The sequence below is a fragment of the Channa argus genome, chromosome 21, assembly GCF_033026475.1.
Source record: "Channa argus isolate prfri chromosome 21, Channa argus male v1.0, whole genome shotgun sequence".
Lineage (NCBI taxonomy): Eukaryota > Metazoa > Chordata > Actinopteri > Anabantiformes > Channidae > Channa > Channa argus.
Genome location: NC_090217.1, coordinates 3,637,351 through 3,656,343, shown reverse-complemented (window position 1 = coordinate 3,656,343; position 18,993 = coordinate 3,637,351). Strand labels below are relative to the sequence as shown.

At 42.9% G+C, this 18,993-nt stretch overlaps 2 protein-coding genes across 3 annotated transcripts in view; one reads left to right on the top strand and one right to left on the bottom strand.

The window, feature by feature from the left end:
- Nucleotides 1-841: 841 nt before the first annotated feature.
- On the bottom strand, nucleotides 842-13,775 carry cry1a (cryptochrome circadian regulator 1a). The gene is made up of 14 exons (XM_067490278.1): nucleotides 12,775-13,775; nucleotides 6,908-7,016; nucleotides 6,657-6,799; nucleotides 6,279-6,463; nucleotides 6,038-6,126; nucleotides 5,714-5,854; nucleotides 5,114-5,425; nucleotides 4,400-4,551; nucleotides 3,818-4,020; nucleotides 3,105-3,221; nucleotides 2,920-3,018; nucleotides 2,682-2,765; nucleotides 2,368-2,472; nucleotides 842-1,705 (listed from the first exon to the last, which is right to left on the bottom strand). Exons 1-13 carry the CDS (start codon nucleotides 12,930-12,932, stop codon nucleotides 2,372-2,374), a joined length of 1,893 nt encoding a protein of 630 aa, XP_067346379.1. The 5' UTR covers nucleotides 12,933-13,775; the 3' UTR covers nucleotides 842-1,705; nucleotides 2,368-2,371.
- Nucleotides 13,776-16,254: 2,479 nt separating this feature from the next.
- The window catches only part of LOC137106448 (ankyrin repeat and BTB/POZ domain-containing protein 3-A), a 161,403-nt gene continuing 158,664 nt past the window's right edge, over nucleotides 16,255-18,993 (top strand). Inside the window, exon 1 of one of the 2 annotated variants that reach the window (XM_067489693.1) lies at nucleotides 16,255-18,219. In XM_067489693.1, the coding sequence (XP_067345794.1) occupies nucleotides 17,355-18,219 (865 nt within the window). In that variant the 5' untranslated portion in view covers nucleotides 16,255-17,354. The remainder of the gene's footprint in view (nucleotides 18,220-18,993) is intronic. The other variant, XM_067489694.1, reaches the window with a different exon arrangement.

The window sequence follows — 18,993 nt, the reverse complement described above, 5'->3', positions numbered from 1 at the left end:
CGTTAACTAGCTACATTATTGTAGTTTAAACTTTAAACTAACTTATGTTCGGTTGTTACAACTATTTGGTATCATATTTTCTATTTATATGCTGTTAGTTTAACAATAGTTAATGTAGCATTTTTTTTTATTTTATTTTTTTTTACACACAACCGAATTTATCGGTGGTGTGCTAACTTGCGTTAGCTTAGCCAAGTGGCGGTAGGAGAGCTTACGGTTTACGGTGGCCATTAAAGGCTTTATGAACATAAATGACACCGACACACATTCAATCTACCCACCACGGGCATGAAGTTTCCTTCGGAGGCGGGTCAGCCATGGTCTACAAGGCGCGACCGGACGACGTCCTCCTCCTCCGTGCGGGCTGCGGGCGGTCTCCCATATGTTCCTCCTGTTTAGCTCCGCGAGGCCGCCTGGCTATTATTACCCGCGTTATGAAGATAGAGCAGAGCGCGTGAGGAGCTGGAATCCTTATTCACACACAAACCGATCCTATGTTCAAGGTCAACCACTTTTGGTGCACTTTCTATTGTTGAGTTCGATGTATGCAAAATACAATAATGCAGCTATTTCGTAGTGTTTGTGTGTAGTGTTTTCATGCTTACAGCAGCTGTGATAAAGCAAATGTTTCTAAAATCATTACTGATCACTGAGTAGTTCTAAGCCTGAGGTCCTGAAGAGTGGATCTGCAAAGAAATTACGTCTTAGGTTGGAAATGATGTGGACAATTTGACTTTCTAGTAGAAATTATGTGGTTTCGTACTGTCAGCAGATGTATGTAGCAAATGTAACAGTGTGGCACTTTCGACACACTTCAGGGCTTAAGAATGGACTGAAGACATTTGTATTTTTGTCCAAGATTTTATTGAACAAGCACATTAAGACGGAACAAGAAGCAAATGAAGCAGTTCTCTCCAGTGCTACGTTTATTGGGCATTAAATGGGCATTAAATGGGTAGCAGGAGGGAGGAGGAGGAGGAGGAGGGGGGGGCACCATGATATGGAGACTGTTTCCCTGCCAACCTTTCTTAAATACTATTGACACAGGAAATAGGTTAGTTAATGTCATGCTGATACTGAATCTACGCTGGGAAGGAATAAAACAAGCATTGACACAGAGGAAGGAAATGATCAGAACACTTCTGCTGACAGGGGCATTGGACGGCTCAGAAATGAGAAAGCTGGCAGGTAGAACAGAGGAGTGGCTGCGCTAACAGATACAATGTTTGTCACCACTTTTGTTTTTTTAAGAATGGAGGGTCTAAATCTTTAAAGTTTTATTGAAAATGTCTGAAAAGAAAACATCCATCCACAATGATTTCTCATATCAAAAATATATCAATGGGTCTATGGCTACACAAAGAGAGAGAACACACATACAATATTCAAATATGTACAAGTTGTATGTGAGCTGAAATTAGCAAATTCTTTATATACATGAGGACTTGTGTCCCAGCGTTGATAAGCACAGTGTAATAGCCTCTCCAGTGACATCAGCGCTGGCCGGGCCGTGCAGTCCACATTATATTATACAGTCCGATTACTTTAGAAACTTTTACTTGTGAATGTGTTTAATGGCGGGGTCATACGCTCCTTCTGAAGGTGGGATCATGCAACATTGTAGTGCAGTAACAAAAAAAGTCTTAGCGTGCACCTTGTGTTGGCTGTACACACGGCGTAACTGTCAGCAAGTCTGCAAACACATCTGTGTGGGGAGAGAAAAGTAAAATCATCCTCATCAATCAACTACACGGCTAAGCTGACAGATATCTGCTGGTGCAAATAGTGGTGAGGACACAACTGAAAGGACTTTCAAAGACTATAGAGTTCAAACTTAAACACCGTTTACACACAACTGTCTAAGATTTCTAGACAGTTTCTAGTCGGATGTTCTAGGATAGACAAACCTGCTTAGGCCAAAACGACTAGATTGACTTTAGTGGAGCAGCGATTGCAGTTGGCTTTACTGTTCTCATTGCCAGCTATCTTAAAACAGCTCTAACCCACAGGCCTTTTTCACCCTCCCCTATCTGCAGAGGTTAATGTGCCATCGAGTGCAGTATCAGAATTTTACACAAGGGCTGTATTGGAGCCATTTTCTGACACTGGTGTTGGCGTCGTGAAATCCCTAGTTTATAACAGTTACAACTCTTTATCCATATCTGCCTTTGTCACCCTCTGTGCTGGCAGTAATTGAAGCTGTGAAAACAGCAGAGACGTTCAGTGTTTTTCATGAGCTGCACAAATTCCCTCTTAGGCAGTGATCTTTCAAACAAAATCACTGGCCCCCACTTCTTTTGTTTGTTTGCTTTATTTTCTATTGGACTTTGATTTCAAATGTACATTTTGGTAAAGTTTCCAACTAACCTTTTTAGTGGCTACTCTGTCTCTGCACCTTAGAGCCTTTGCCATTTCCGGAGTCCTCGCTGTGCCGTTTGCCACCCGTCTGAGTGGTGGAGTGATGTTCATGCCCTGATGTAAAACAACAGCGTAGTTTAGAAATCCAGTTTCGCCATCTCTGTCAGTAATTACAACAGTAAGAGCTGCACTTAGCTTACGACACAGATAAACTCAACTCAACTAAAAAAACTCTTTAATCGAATATCAGATAAGAACATTCAATCACGAAAAATCATTAGTGTTTATTGCACATTTCAGTCTGAAAGCATTCTAGTTCTCACCTTTTTGTGTGACAGTGTCAGGAATCTGCTGGCTGCCTTGAGTGTAACACATCATACTGGAACTGGTGCCAACATAACCTTGAACTTTAAGCAAGATTCAAATTAGCAGAGATCTTACTAGACTGGTGAAACACATGTTGTGCAAACAACGACTTTCAAAGACAGTGGAACAAATCCGTTATGTGCAAAAGACAAATGAGATGAATGAACTAAAGGGGGTTTTAGCTGCCATCCATACCCTGCTGGTGTGTGCCGATGCTCGTCTGTGGATCCCCCTGCAGGTACATCATGACACCACTTTGCCAGTCCCCTTGGGAGTGAACCGGCATCTGATAGCCTAAAACAATTACCAGTGGTTAAATGGAACCCGTGAGGAACTGAGAGGTTTGGAGTGAGACAGGAGCAGGTTCTTATGTCACTTACCAGATGCAGGTGCAGCACTCTGTGTGGCCTCAACAGAGAATCCCATTGCATCTGATGGTGGCTCACTGTTACCATTACCGTTACCGCTGGAGTTGGATGGAACTGTAGCCAAAAGGCCTGGGGACACAAAGAACAGGCAGTCGTCAGCTGGTACAAACTACAGTAGCTTCACGCACAAGCTGTGATGTATAATGTCCAGATACATTTTTAATGTGTGTTAGACTGTAGCTCAGGTTCCTGTGGCGATTATAGGCCATAATAGTTATGTTAATGTTATTAATGTATATTTACATCTTGAAAATAATCTGATCACACAATCTGTTACAATTCGCCACCGTCTTCCAGCTGTAGCAGTCCTTCACACTGTCCATTAAATTATAAAACTGGTTCAATGTCTTCTCAGTTTCGGTGCGAGGTGATTACAAGCAGCAGCAGATGTCAGTTTGCACAGGCTAATACACATATCCACTGCCGGTGAAGACGGGAAGTTGGGAGACTAACTTTGGAGCACTACAATGCATAAGGTCAGTAGTTTCTATTTAGATTTTTTTGTCAATTTAACAGTTTTTTCCCCACATTCCTTTCCTCATACAAAAAAGCCTCTGTGCTTGAACTGCGGTTTTCTTGTTCATCTATGTACTTTACTGCTGTTCATATTACCTTAAAAAAACATTTGGGGGAAATTAGGGAATTAGACAAATTTGCACATTTACCGAGGCCTCTGTAACAGGACAGCTGCTGGTAGATCTGTTTCATTCGTTCGATGTTAAGGCAGCTGGCCTCTGCGTGGTGCACCATGGGCTTGGGGTAATGCACTCCAATAACACATTTAGCTGCCTTTTGCACGTTCTCCGGGGCGTTCCAGGGATCGTAAATATACTTGGCTGGAAAGCCCCTCAGAATAGGCAGGTAGCGCCTGAATGAAGAGATGAAGATGTTTAGTAAAACTAAGGTTGTTGTAAAGTCAAGTCATATAACACAGTGAGTTTCCTTTACAACAAGTCAAAACATTGTGAACAAAGTTCACATCTTGTGTGGTGGATTTACCCAGAATTAATCCACCTACACTTTTATGAAATAGACACATACTAAACATATTAGGCACAAAGGACAAATTAATGGGAGGTCAAATAAACAGCTGCCAATGCACTCAAAGTATCTGCATTAGTCTGAGAGAAATGAGTTGCTTACTACATTTGAAAGGTAGATACACGATTGTTTGGAACGACTTTCACATGAACAAGGTACAAGGTTTATTAGGAAAAGACTTAGTATCCATGAGTAACTCTCGTTACCGTATGTAGTCTCCATTGGGGTCCGTGCGTCGGCCGAAACCCACAGGGCAGTAGCAGTGGAAGAACTGCTGGAAGAAAGAGCTGCAGGAGAGCCACATCCAGCTGCCTGCATTCACACTCCAGTCAGCATCCAGCAGCAGCTCTTCAAATACCTGAACACACAGAAAGAACCAGACATCTTGTAACATCTGGGAAACATGAGTACACATATACAGTGTGTTCTGGGCCAGTATGGTTAATCTTCTTTTCTTTCTTTCTTTGAAAAATAGCTTTAGTTGTTGTTCCTACTTCTAAAATATATATTTTTATTTTATAAATCCACAAATTCATTAGTATTTTGTAGATTTAACTGGCTTTGTTTAGTGCAAACAAGATGAAAATAATTATTTATTCTAGTTACAAATGATTATTTGTAACTTATTAATTATTAATAAGTACATTTTTACACAGAAACAATCAATGTTGCCACATAGTTAACACAAAATACAGCTCCTCCATCATTTGCTGCTTTTCTTTGTGTTGTTTTATTAGAACGTGGATCATAATAAGACTAAACAAGCCATTTGGGGAAATGAAACTGGGCTGTTTGTTTGCCAAGTGTCAGACTGCAGTGTCACATGTCTTTATTAGTATTAAACGCTAATGTTTAAACGTTAGCGTAAAGAGAAGATTAAATGTATAAACTGTGTACAAAGCCGTTCTTTCTTTGTGCACCTTCATGCCCTCCTCCCAGCTGATCCACAGGTCTCCTCTGGTCAGGAAACAGGCCACGGCGTGTCTGGCCAGGTGGTGGATCCAGCCTTCCTGCCTCAGTTGGGTCATGATGGCGTCAATCCAGGGGAAGCCGGTCCGGCCCTCTGCCCACTTGGCCAGTGCCTCTGGGTTGCGGTCCCAGGGGATCTGGACACATATGGGATTGCTCTCCATCTTATCGAAGCAGGGGTTGTTGGTGGCTGCTGTGTAGAAGAACTCGCGCCACAGCAGCTGACCGTAGAGCGAGAGGGGGGGGGAGCTGTTCTTCTTCACCTACAAGCCGGAGACGCAGGAATATAGTGTGAACCTAGTGTGTATTTGCAACTTCTACAAAGCTTCCAAACAGTAGTCAGAGCAGTTTACAAAAACTGACCATGCCCTACATTTAACTACCATTAGAGGGGTTAGCAGTGTTTTCTCATTCAGCAGTAAACAAGAAACGCTACCATTTCAGCTCACGTCTTCCAGGTATTTGTCCATTATAGAAGATTTCTCACTGTTTATGTCACATCCTAGACCCATTCAGAAACTACTTATATACAGAGATCAATGATGACTTGCCTTCCTGTAGAGGTCCGTGAGCTTGAAATAGAAGAGGCGACAGGAGAGGCAGCCAAAGCGCAGGTATGGACTGAGGCCTGTCGGGCTGGCGAGCAGCGAGTTGGCGTTCATTCTGGGTCGCTCAAAGTTGGCCACCCAAGCCTGAGCAACAGGGTCACATTGTGAGATATCCAAATGCATGACAGCAGGATGCTATGTGGAGACTAACAGTTGGTGTGCAACACATTTAGAGTCAACACTGTAGAAGGAAGCACTGAGAACAGCAGGTTAAACAAAGTTTGGAGAAATATTTGAAAAGCGGGTTATTATCTGGTTTTCACCAACCTTCCTCTCCAAATGCCTCTCAAGTCGTGTGAGGGCTTCAGTTTCTCCTCCCGGCCACACAGCTGACGACAGACCCTCTGTATCAAAACCTGTAGCAGTGTTATCAAAAGCACACATGTAGATTCAGCCGTTAGTTATAATTTTTACTTTACCAAAATGATTTAATCTGTTTCACCTGAACCCAAACTGCTCCACTGTTGGAGCTGATGTGAACAGAGAGCTTGTCTCAACTCTCACTCACCCAGTTCCTCCAGGGAGGGGACCCCAAACTTGTCATCATGGTCTTCAGACAGTGGAGTAGTGCATTTTCCCATGATATCAGCTGTGATGGACTCTGCCGGCAATTCCACTGCTTCCATATGACTGATGAGGGTCTGGAACCTCTTGTAGGTGAGGGGTGACTGACCCCCATTTAACTCTATGATCCTGTGGGTAGGAAATAAGAAGACATATTAAAGGAACAAAGACATATCAAAAAGGTAAAATTTTATCCCCCCCCCTAAGACATAAAAGATTTCTAACATAGTCTTTTAATGGATTGATGCACAGGAACCAAAGCGACTTCAGTTCTCATCCCGCTGCAGGATGAAAACATTGACAACCTGAGGCATTAACTCACTTGTCCAGGTCATAGAGTGTGTGGGAGATGCGAACGGTCACCTCCACTCCAGCCTCTGAGGCCAGCTTCTTGATAGCTGCATCTCGCTCCTTTCCAAAGGGCTCAGAGTCATACTCATAAGAGAGACGGGTGATCTTCCATTCCTATAGAACAGGGATTATAAATATTTATACACTTAGGGTTTGGACAATATCTTTAAAGAACCCAGGTCCTACAGTCAGTTTTGTGGCTAAGTCAGATGAACGTATCACCTTGAAGAGTCTGGGAAAGACATCAGTTGGTTGACCTCGTATCACAAACAGACGAGAGTTGAGCTTACGGAGGCTGGAGTCCAAGTCCTCAAGACTCTGTAGTAAGAACCTAGAGGATGACAGGAACAAAGAAAGTGTGGGTCAAATGTTGAAATCATCATGACGCTAAAGCTGAAAAAAAGAACATCAAGTTACTTGTGATCCAATTATGAAAGTGGGGGAGTAAAACTATTCTGCTATAATATTCAGCGGGATCAAAAAAAAAGAAAGAAGCTAAATGCAATTAACAAAAGCAGCAACTTCGGTTAATGCAGAAAGCCACAGCACGATCTAATCAGGACCACCTACTCTGAAATGCAGTATTATTGTGCTGACAACATGATGCCAACCTACACTTATCAAATGCTGCACTTTATCATATTTCAAAATCATCAACATAACAGGTTGCTCACATTTCCTTCGGTTCACTGTTCTGAAGCTAAAGCTGAAAATGATTTTATGATGACAGACAGGTTTTTATAAATCGCCTCTACAGTCCCAGTCAGTGCAGCTGTGTTTATAACCCTTGTGAAGCAAAAACAGCAATTTATGTTTTAATATGAGTTCTGTCAGTAAAGGCAAAGGGTGAACGATGTGACGAGAGCAGGTGTAAGTGTCATCAGAAACGTCAGTGAGGCAGGGGGAACCTGGCGGACAAACAACGGCCTAAATGTGGTGAAAAAGCTCATTTCTAGTATATTTGTTACTGCTGGTTAGATAATATACCCACAGGGTGAATAAAGCAGGAAATCGACTTTCCAGACAACTTGCAACACTGAAATCCAGCACAGCTGTCACTTGTTTGAATGCTCTGAGCCTGTTCATTGCATTTAAGACAGAATAAATCAGTGCATGTAAACTTTCATACTAAGATATTCTACATTTTCTAGAGGAAAAAAATTCCTACAGGAAGAGGGTCAACATGTCAACGAGGACTGAAATGTTTCCCTATTTAAAATAATTAATGTGGTTTGCGATCAGTTTGCCTGCTGTTCACTAATCCAGTGCAGAAGATACTTGATATAAATGAATGGATTCAAATTACCCAGTTAGCTTTGTGCCAGAGTACGCGCTCTCTCTCTCTCCGAGTCTTTCTATTCACGTGGGCTCTTTGTGGCTTGGCTTGATATTTGTTTTGCTCGTGTTCTATTGCATTCACATCTGTGCTTGAAGCATGCAAATGTTTTGTTATGTAAATTCTGAAAAACATCTTTTGACACGAGTTTCCTTTGCTTAAAGTCCCTGTTCCCTATTCCTGACTACAAATAACTGTCTTTAACATTCACCCTGCAGAGTTTCAGGCCTGAAACCAGCAGGACTATAAAAGTGCTTTCCTCAAAGGTACCAATTTATTTCCTTCTTTGTAATTCTGACATTATTCCTCCTGAAACAGTCCAATTTCACCTCCAATCTGCACAAATAAAAAAAAAAAAAAAACTGTGTTGAGGCAATGAAAAAGCCTACTACTGTTCATCATTCATAACTTTTTTGGGGCAGAATGCTTGACTAGTGTTACTGGCCTTTATGATAAAGCCAACAGTGATTCAGCCCTGCATTGATACTTTAGGCTGCATCACGCATAAAGTGGGTGAGTCGACCAAATCGCATCCACTTAAGCGTAATCACTACTAAATGTGACATTGTTAAGCATGAACAAAACGTACTAACCCGATGGAAGCAAACCAAAACCTTTCATTACTTTTAATACAAAGTAGTAACTGTGTTTCCCTGATGTTTTAACAAATACAGCCACTTGTGCAATATTTCTGTTTTTATCCTGACACTAAATGTCAATATGAAGCCCCACACCCACAGGCAAACACGTGCCTGCAGACAGAGCGGCAGTAACACAGTGCTTCCCTTGTAGTTGCTATAGCTACCAAAGTTTGTAGGTGGAAGCTTCCTGTATCATCCGAGTGTAATCATGACTTTTCCTGATTTAAGAGGAAGGTGGGGAAATGTGAGCACACTTTAAAAAGTGACGATGAAGCTAAAACCCAAAACTCCGCCTAATTATCACCACTATGTAAATTTCTCAGTTTTTCTTTATTCAGTTTCAGGATTGGGTGATGGATTTGGTGATGATGGATCGTTGTTGTTCAATGCCCAAGTCTGTCACTCACCAACCACCGTGTAAAGTATTAGAAAAGTAAGAGTCAAATCAGTGCATGCATTTACACAGAGTCTGGCAGTTGAGGGAACCGATGAACCCAAATAACCCTGTTACTCCTCCCTGAGGAGTTCAGAACAACAATAATCAAATACTCCTTGGGGGCAGCAATTTGCTACTTTGGGTTCTACGACATAGGCTCAGGAATCAATGAAGCATGATGGGTGAAGCAGAAAGTGCACTCTACTGCAAAACAGATGGAAGATTTTCAGCTATCAGTTGCTCTACATAGAATCGGAAGGTAACAACATAATATTGACTTCACTCTTATACAACTGTGCTGATAAAAAGCAAATAACAGAATAATACAGCCTAGAGTTTCTGTGATGGGAAACAAAACTGGAAAACAATTCCAGCTACTGAGTTTCACTTCGAGCTTCATCTCCTGATGAAATCCTATTGAAAAACATATGGGAAGAGGTAAAGTGGATTCATGATATACTTTAAATTCAGTGAGCATGAATGTTTCCGGGAACACTCTGATCCACTCTTACAGCAGTTATACTGTTAACATTCACATCTGAAAATGATTACAACCGAGGACTTACTGTATACGATGCCCAAAGAGCAGCCCTCCCACATCTCGGTCAGATTTATCTCGCCAGTCTAGGGGTTGAGTTTAAGGTCTCCTGTGTACTAGCTACCTTACACTTCTGACTTCTAACGTCACCGTGACAGTTGGACTCAAAGAGAAGCACTGAGCTTGATCTATGTTCATCTGGGGAGTTTATATAAAGCCAAAGCTGTAGCAATGTACAAAAATAACCATCTCCGCCCTGGGACTCTCCGACTTTCTAAAAACTGCTCTATTATGGAGCAACTTCAAAACTAGTTACATTGAAATGAAGTTTTTCAGAACCTTTTCTCTGAGTAAAGGCAATCCAGCATAACTCCATTGCCAAGATTAAACCATTTCAAGCAGCTTTGTTGGGTTTATTGCTCAGGGTTGGCTGCTCACCAGAAGTACCTGGGGTCTGCTGCTTCAGCATGAGAGCAGAAGTGGGTCAAACAGACACGGAGCATAGAAGGTTTGTTACTAACACACTGACCTAGATGTTGCTGGGTGGAAAAGTTATGTTATGTGATTATGCCATATGGCATTTGTCAGTCTCGCTCACTGAGGACCTCAAAGACTCCTCACGTCTTCACAAGCAATTCAAACAAGAGCCTGTGAAACCATGAGCGCTGATTACACAAGCTGCTGCAGCCTATAGCAGGGTTTACATCACCTTCAGCACAATCTTTGCATTAGCATGATCTGTCTATTCTCATAAATAATATGTTGGCATTAAATAATAGGCATGTGCACCAAAGATTTGGAAATACTCATAAATGTCAGAGCAGAGAATAAGAGTGCAGAGTTTAAGCTTTACTTCTATTAAGTACAAAAAAAAATAAAAATATTTTAATCCTTCCAATAAATTTTTTTGTCTGTGCATATGTATTCATAGATTGAGATTTTTATTTCATGTAGTTGTCCGATATGTGTATAGAAATGTCAATAATGGGAATGGTTCAGGATATACTGAGAGATCTGCGTCACCCTGGGCTGCTGTTACATAAGGAAGCATAACATGGATGCTTCATAACAGACGTGCCTTTGCTAATGCTGCTCGCCAACTCTTCCACTGATTACAAGCGACCACAATGCAAACCAGAGCACACAGCAGGAGAGGAAACAAAACTATGCAGCAGGACAAGTCAAATCCACCAGCCAAGCGGCCTACACACAGTCACAGTTATTTATCTGACTGCAGGCTGGATACGTTTCTAGGTCACAGATCGAGCAGGCTAAAATATGATCTAAACTTTTGTTTTGAAGGAGGAACCTTAATGTTAGACAAATTTTAAATTTGGACCCAAAGGCTAGTGGGTTACAGGTGTGCAAATAAGCTTAATGTAGACATTTGTGTCACCAGACTGGTTCTGTCTAGCATCAAAAACAATTACACAGACACATGCTCACAGTCTGAAGTTCCAGATATGTACATAAAGTAATTATATATAAAAAAAGGTGATACAGGTAATATTTGATCTACATACAGTATTATCTGAGCAGAAAGCTGTACAATGCGAAACAAAGAAACTAAAAAGGCCAATCACTGACACGTGAACAACATAATTTGATTGTCAGCATCTAAACTGAATTCAGACTAAGAATTGACAGGCCATTTTTTAAGAACACTAAAAACTTTAGATAGCTTGTGAATCAGGACAAAGATGTTTTCCTATTTCTGCATCAGAACAATAGTTCTGGATGATTATGAACTATTCAGGTAGGACATTGGAAAGATTCAGGTCTGTAATGACCTCAGATCACCACAGTCTAATGACCCAGACTACAGTGTGGACCAGTGGTCCGCACTGTAATGAGCTGCTGACCTTTGAGAGCTGCTGCTGTAAGAGGCATGTGTCACGATAAACCATTTAACAGTTAACACTTCAACATTATATCTTCGTTGTGATTCATTGGAATCCATTGTGTCTATAATTAGAGTGTAGCACGGATGTGATCAACACTGCAAAAATACTGTTTACCAATGTGAGATCATACTCACATTTTGGGAGGAAGAAGTAATGTTATAAATTATGTGTGATGTTGCTGCTGTTTGACATAATTATGCATCTGAGGGTGTAATTTCTGCTCTTGATATAGTTATTAAAGATTAATGATTACAGTTTTATGTCCAACTAAATCTAAAGATGTAATGCAGGAGTGCAAACCACTTGGATTAGGAGCATTCAACTTAGTGATGAAATATCATAAATCAGAAACTATACACTTCACACCTATGTCAATGTAGCAATTTAAGTTAATTTCTGTTAATTTCCTAAACAGATTGTAACAATCAATAATACCAGATCTTCCTTCTGTGACACAATCTAACAAACAAAACTCATGGTACCAGCAGAAACACTACAAGAATATGACACTTGGTTAGAAATGTCAGCTATCTATAGGTAACAGTGAAAGAAGTTGTGCTCAGTGTTTGCCAACGACTGACAACAGCAGTGTTTTCGAACTAGGACATACACCAATTGAGCAGTGGTTTAAGCTTCTGCACCAGTAAGCAATATGCTGACAATATCCACTGAATTACAGAAAAAAGAAAATGCCCATCAGAGACTTATCATGCACTGGGACACTTCAGTCATTTGAAGTCAGTAACTTCTGTGGATCCCTAATGTATATGTTAAATTGTCAAGAGCCCACACGTAATGATACATGATGGTTTGCACATACACAACACACTATTGCAAACTGCATGCACACTGCTCCCACTTTTTAAGGGGGTCGAAAAGAGAGAGGGGGCTTTCTACCTATAACTTGTATAGTGTAAATCGCTAGATAATCATGAAATGTCTACCACAAGTCAAATTGGCATTTTAAAAGTGCTTGGTGTATTCGACCATCAGGCCAAAACCCAGAGATTCTCAGATCGGTCTCATACACAACAAAGAAAAGGTGCAAATCATCACAAGGGATGGATGTGTGTCAATCAGCTAAATCACATATGAGCAAACATGTACATATGTTTTGTAGTTTTGACCCCAAATCTCCTGTGGGCACGTGCAAAAACATAAACCATTGCATTGTTTACTAGCTCTTTCCCCCCAGCTGCTGTATATGCGTTACTTCTGCTGTTACTTTACTCACCTCCACCTGTTGATCCCAACGTTGGACGATCCTGCGAACCAGGGGTCGAGGATGTAGACGCAGCGGATGGTATCGGCTCCCAGCAGAGATTCCTTCAGCGACGGGTTGTCGTGGAGCCGCAAGCCCTTCCTGAACCAGTGGATCGTATTAACGACCATCACTTGACTGGACGAGTCCCTTTTTTCCCCCTTTTTGAATGATTTCAAGTGTTTGTGGGACCCCTCTCCACTTGTATCCCGACTTAGTGACGTCGTTTACAAGAAACACAACCTGGTGAAAACAAAGCCGCTGGGAGTCCAAATGTTCTCAAGCAAAGTCCCTGTATGCTACTTTAGCATACGAGCCTTTGTTTAAAGCGGTGCAGCCCAACTTCGTAATTAGCCTTGCTCTAGCAGAACCTTTTCCATAATGTCGAGGAATTTAGAAACCGACGGCTGCTGAACCATTTGGGCACAGGGCAGCGCGCACTCTCCGGCAAACGTGACAAGCTAACGCGGTGGGCTTTAGGACCCGGCTCTCCGAGCAGCACTGGCCTGGTTTGTTGTATAACTTGTTTTTCTGAATGGTGAAAAAAAACAAAGAAGCATGAATAAATATACGTGTACTAAAAGGCTTTGGTGGGCGCACACTTTGGAGACATTACTGAAGTATACGTGAATAACAGAGTAATTATTCGGCCTGTAATTTCAGGACAGTCGCTAACGAGAACAAGACACCGTGGCAAGACCGGGTGCTCCCCGCTCCCGCGAAAGCTGGTTATGTAAATACAATTTACTGCGATAGCGTCGAGTTCGCCGTGTTACTGTCACCTACACAAACACTTAGCTGTTTAAACTCCGTGTGGCGTGTGGGCTCCGTTACAGCGGTCTCCCCTCACTGGCGAGCGGACGTTTTAGGGGGTTATCATTAAACCAGGTAGTGTTTTTTTTTCCTCTTTTTTTCTCAGCGACAACGAATTGCTGCCGAAGCTCCTCGCCGCACCTACGTCCGTGACTCCGCCCCCCTCTCCGGAGACGCGCACAGCTCTAAGCGCTCTGATTGGTCTAACGGGCTGCGTGCGTGTCCGAGCGTGGTCACGTTTCTGCAGCGTGTTCTCTCCGCGCTCAAAGATTAGACCGCGCACAGTTACCAAACTGCTGGTCACAGTACTTAACTGTCCCACATGTCAGTGCAGCTAATTTAGAAGCTAAACCACCAGAAAGCACGAGATCAGGTGAAAATGGACGCAACTATGGCATTTATTTATATAACACAAACAACAAGGAAAAAACATTGTTGGATGTCGAATAAACTTTAATGATATATTTCCGGGGCAAATATGCAAACTATGGTTATAAGAAGTCTGGTCGTAGTAGTGTTTGCCATAAATGAACCGGGATCAGCACATACACATTGCGCACTGAGTGTGCGTCTTTTGATATCACATTCCCGTTTATAACTCAACTTTTCCGGGGAGATTTCGCCAACTTGCAGGCAGAAATCCAGTTTGATTAAGGTGCTGAGATAAAGCAGCAGCCTGCATTTTTATATTTACAATGAAACCTCATAAACACTGAAGGTTAATGGAACACGTTTGAGACATTACGGATTTGGGACAACTTTGTATTTATGCATTTTATCATATGTAAAGTACTTTCAGTGGCAAGATGGCACATTTTTCATTAGATTTTATGTGAGTGTTAAGTGTGTACAAATATAAACATTTAAATCACGTGGTCTTATTTCCTTCACAATTTATGTAACTCGGTGTGTAAATAGGAAATGCGTCACAATATAATCTCATAGACCAATCAGCCAAAACATTAAGACCACCAAATGGGTTTAATGCTATGGCTGACAGGGTTCGGCATGGTGGACTCTGAGCAGGTCTCCATCTACACAGCCCCTTCCGCAGCAAGCTGTCCCTCATGACCAGCATGACCGTTTTCCCATACTGAGCCCTGCTTACCACAACTTTTAAACCACTAGGGGGTCCTAATGTTGTGGCTGATGTGTGTATGAAATGACGTGTAATTATGCAAGAGAAGAACTGGAACTTGAACTGGAGAAGTAGTACTGTGTTTGGGCCACTGCGTGGCAGTAAAACATCATGGCATGTGTTATAACCGCTTAGGTATTACAATAACTCGTTCTTTTGTTTTATTATTGTTATTTTTATTATTATTATTATTTTTAATTCATAGTCAGCTCAATTTAAACACTGCAGACATCTGAAAAAAATACATACAATGGATAAAATGATTAACATGTAAAAAAAGGCTTTACAATATCTGCAGAGATCAACATTCTGTAAACACAACAGCACAAAGGCAAAACTACAAACGCACAATTCAACAATAACCAAATAATACTGTGACTGCACATTATGACTAAATGAGTACAATCACATGATACTTTCATTCCACTGGCAAAATCCAAACAGTTTATCATCTTGCCGAGAAACTCATGATCATTTCTGCTGTTACCAGGCAACCAAAGCTTAATAAGTGAGGACAAGCTTTGGAGGACCACAGTGCATGTAGAGAAGCAGCTGACAGCTGCCCACCTCCACCACTCTCACCTGAGTTAGTCAGCAAGATATGCTGCATTGCATCAAGAGCTGGTGGCAGACTGTCGGAGATGAGCGCAGTTAATGTCACGGACTGGAGGATGGCACCCACGTGCTAATGATGGCATCTGCTCACATAGAAAACCACACGGCAACTTTACCTTATAATCATGAAAATGATTCTATTCGTTCTTGTATAATCCGTTATTATTTGTATTGTCAGGTGAATTATTCTACAAACATCTTTCCGCACTTCTTACTGAAGACAATCATGTCCATTCTGAGGGCCTGTGTGTTTCTGTGGAGGGTCAAATTGAGCTACTTTGCTCAAAAACATACATTATCTGTTCTGGAGATGTTTTGGTTTAGTATTTGTCAGCTGAACAAAGACTGTAAGACATTGCTGTGATTTGTTTCACACTTTTCCCCATCAATCACACACAAGAGTCTACACAACATATAATTTATCAAAAATTCCAGTGCAGTAGGCTTTTCACTTTTGGCATGGGTAGTGTCATGCTAAGAAAATATGAAAAGGCCTCTGGCATGGCAGGCAGCGTGGACAGATGGTCGGTCCTGCTCAGACGAATAAGGAGAAGCCCCAGCAGAATGGATGAATCATCATTCCACCAACTGTTCTTCGCAGCGCGTCCGCAGAATTCAACTCACTCATTCAACCTTTGTTTTCATGCTCGTCCCAAAATATGTGCATGATGTTGTGCAGGATGTTTTCAGATTGTCCACCTTGGAAAGATAATATGTGACAGCGGGGCCTTTCTTTGAGGGAAGCTGCAGCATTAATAAGCTACTTAGCATCATGATCATTATACATTTTCCTGTTGTTTGCTTCTTTGATCCCTTGTTGATGTGTGTGTGTGTGTGTGTGTTTCTGTTCTGTCTGGGTCTACAGGGCTCAACCATATGAAAACATGTTTGTGTTCCCTCTTGGAGCCTTTGTGGTCACAAAGGTTACATACTCCTGCAAAACCCAATTACACAAAGATTCCAAACATGTTGCCGAGAATAAATGGTTCAGCGGCGTGGTGCAACACCTTGAAACAGAACTGCAGGTCTGCACGATAGAAGCATCTCTGATCCGAAAATGTCCTGAGCAATGGGCTTTCAATAGTAAAATATTTATAGGGATCTGACATTAAAGCTTGTGGTGTTCCTCAAGAAATCTACTTTGGCTGCAGCTGACTCCTGTAAAACTGTGCATTACATTTTGTCACTATATTCACAATATTCACAGCAGAACGGGGCTACAGTCACAAAATGTTGCATTTTATCCCAACACAAAAACGCAGATTTAAAAAGAACATTTATAACAATGGCAACTCTGTGGTTGGAAAGATGGGCATTTCATCGACTTTATTTAAACTGCAACTTGAATTTGTGCCCTTAACTGGAGCCGTTATGATTCTAATCAGTGACCAAACTAAAGGGAAAACAAACAGCTGCATGAGCTGTAAAAAGGAATAAAATCACTATTTATGGGTATGTTGCTCTGCAGCCCTTCTCCGGAGACCCCCTCTGTTCTCTACATTTCCACGTTGTGCAGTCTCAGCGGGCATCCACCTCTCATCCTGACACTGCCATGATCAGTTCACTGCAGCTACACGACAGCCTACGTGTGTGGCTCTCATTCCGCAGTTCTGTTACACCAGCACCAGGTAACCTTTGCGGGAAGGTAGCAGGTACATTGCCTGTGTCAGTCAAAGCTGATGGAGGTGCGGATTGGCTTGTGTCAGGGCGCGGGGCTCCAGGCTCCACCTCTCTGTGCTGCGCTTGTTGCAGTGAGCGCGGAGGGTTTGTGCGCTCTCGGGTTACGCGTATGAAGTTGTGGATAAGGAGAGATCGGAGACATCCAGTCACTCAGAGAAGGAGGAAAGAGGAGCCTCACTTCTGCCTTTTCAATCTTTAAACTGGGAATACGTTTAGGTCCCCGGACAGCGGCTGAGAAAAGGCACCAAAACGACTTTGTGGTATTTATCGGAGAGACCCAGCAGACCCAACAGTATGCGGTGCAGTTATGGCAGGCAAGGGTAAGACAGTCGTGAGGACGCTGGAGGATTTAACGCTTGATTCTGGTTATGGTGGAGCCGCGGACTCGGTCAGGTCGTCCAGCGTGTCGCTGTGCTGCTCCGACACGCCTCAGTCCTTCTCGCATGGGGGCAACTGCTGGCATCTGACGGAATCCATGCACAGCAGACACAACAGTTTGGACACAGTCAACACCGTCCTGGCGGAGGACACGGAGATACTGGAGTGCTCGGGTAAGTGCGCCAAGCTGCCCGAGCTGGAGGACGTGCCATGGAGTCTTGGCGAGGTGGAGGGCGCGCTGAGGAAAGACGAGGAGCTGATGGTGGGCAACCCGCCACCGGAGGTCCTGGCGAGGCTTTCGGCTCTCATCAGCCGCGCGTTAGTCCGGGTGGCACGGGAGGCGCAGCGGCTCAGCCTGCGCTACGCCAAGTGCACCAAGCACGAGATCCAGAGCGCCATCAAAGTGGTACTCTCATGGACCATCTCCGTCAACTGCATCGCGGCGGCCCTCAGCGCACTGTCCCTCTACAACATGAGCACCGGGGACAAGTTCAGCCGAGGCAAATCGGCGCGCTGCGGGCTCGTTTTCTCTGTGGGGAAGTTCTTCAGGTGGATGGTGGATAGTCGGGTGGCCCTCAGGATCCACGAACACGCTGCCATATACCTCACCGCCTGCACGGAGAGTCTGTTTCGAGAGGTGTTCAGCCGCGTCCTGCGGAGCGCGCTGGTGGAGAGGGACAACGGAATCCCCAAGTTCACGCTGGAGTCAATGGAGCAAGCCATCAACAACGACTCGGAGATCTGGGGTCTGCTGCAGCCCTACCAGCACCTCATATGTGGCAAGAATTCAAGTGGTAAGGAAAAGTTCAAAGGGCGATAAAAGTTGAGCTTGCAAATAATGGTCAGTGCTGGGGGTTTAGGGCTTTTTTATTCAGCACAGTGACATCCACCGTATAAGGTTGTTACCGCTAGAAAAGCCTCTAGAAAGCAGTGGCTGTGTCTTTAGACAAAGCACAATGGTGACTCGGCTGAGCAGGGGGGTGAGGCTTCCATAGGGACATAGGAATGTTTCCTATCAAAAATCCAACATGCATCTGTGTGACTGAAGGACACAGTGATAATCTGCTCAGTGCAGCCCAGTTGGAAAAGGACTATACTGCCATTATGCTGGGGAACAACCACTGCTTATGCAGCTCGTGCACATTCGCTGCTAAACAAAAGGATTTGACAGGTTCTTGTATATTTGTCATGCTCAGCTTTTTTAGCCCCCCAGAGACAGACCCTTAAACAGGACCTGTCTGTCTCATCAAAGCCCGGAGCAGAAACGAGCAGAATAGGTATTTACGGTTAGAAAAGACCAAACAAAAGTTTCTGGGAAGCTAATGTGTTCTCACTCTATCATTAGAGACAAGAAGAATGTTAATGGTAATGATTGTTTTCGATGGGAGGAGATGGGGTGTGTGTGTGTGTGCGCGCGTTGCAGGAGCAGGATCTGTGTTTATATCGTGCGTTTGCTATAAATGTCACACTCCAGAAGATGTAAGCTGTCATTGTGGGCTGGCCCTCTTTATGCAAAGCCTTGAATGAATTGGCTGAAATTCTAAAGCAGGAGCAACTCGAAATACCGA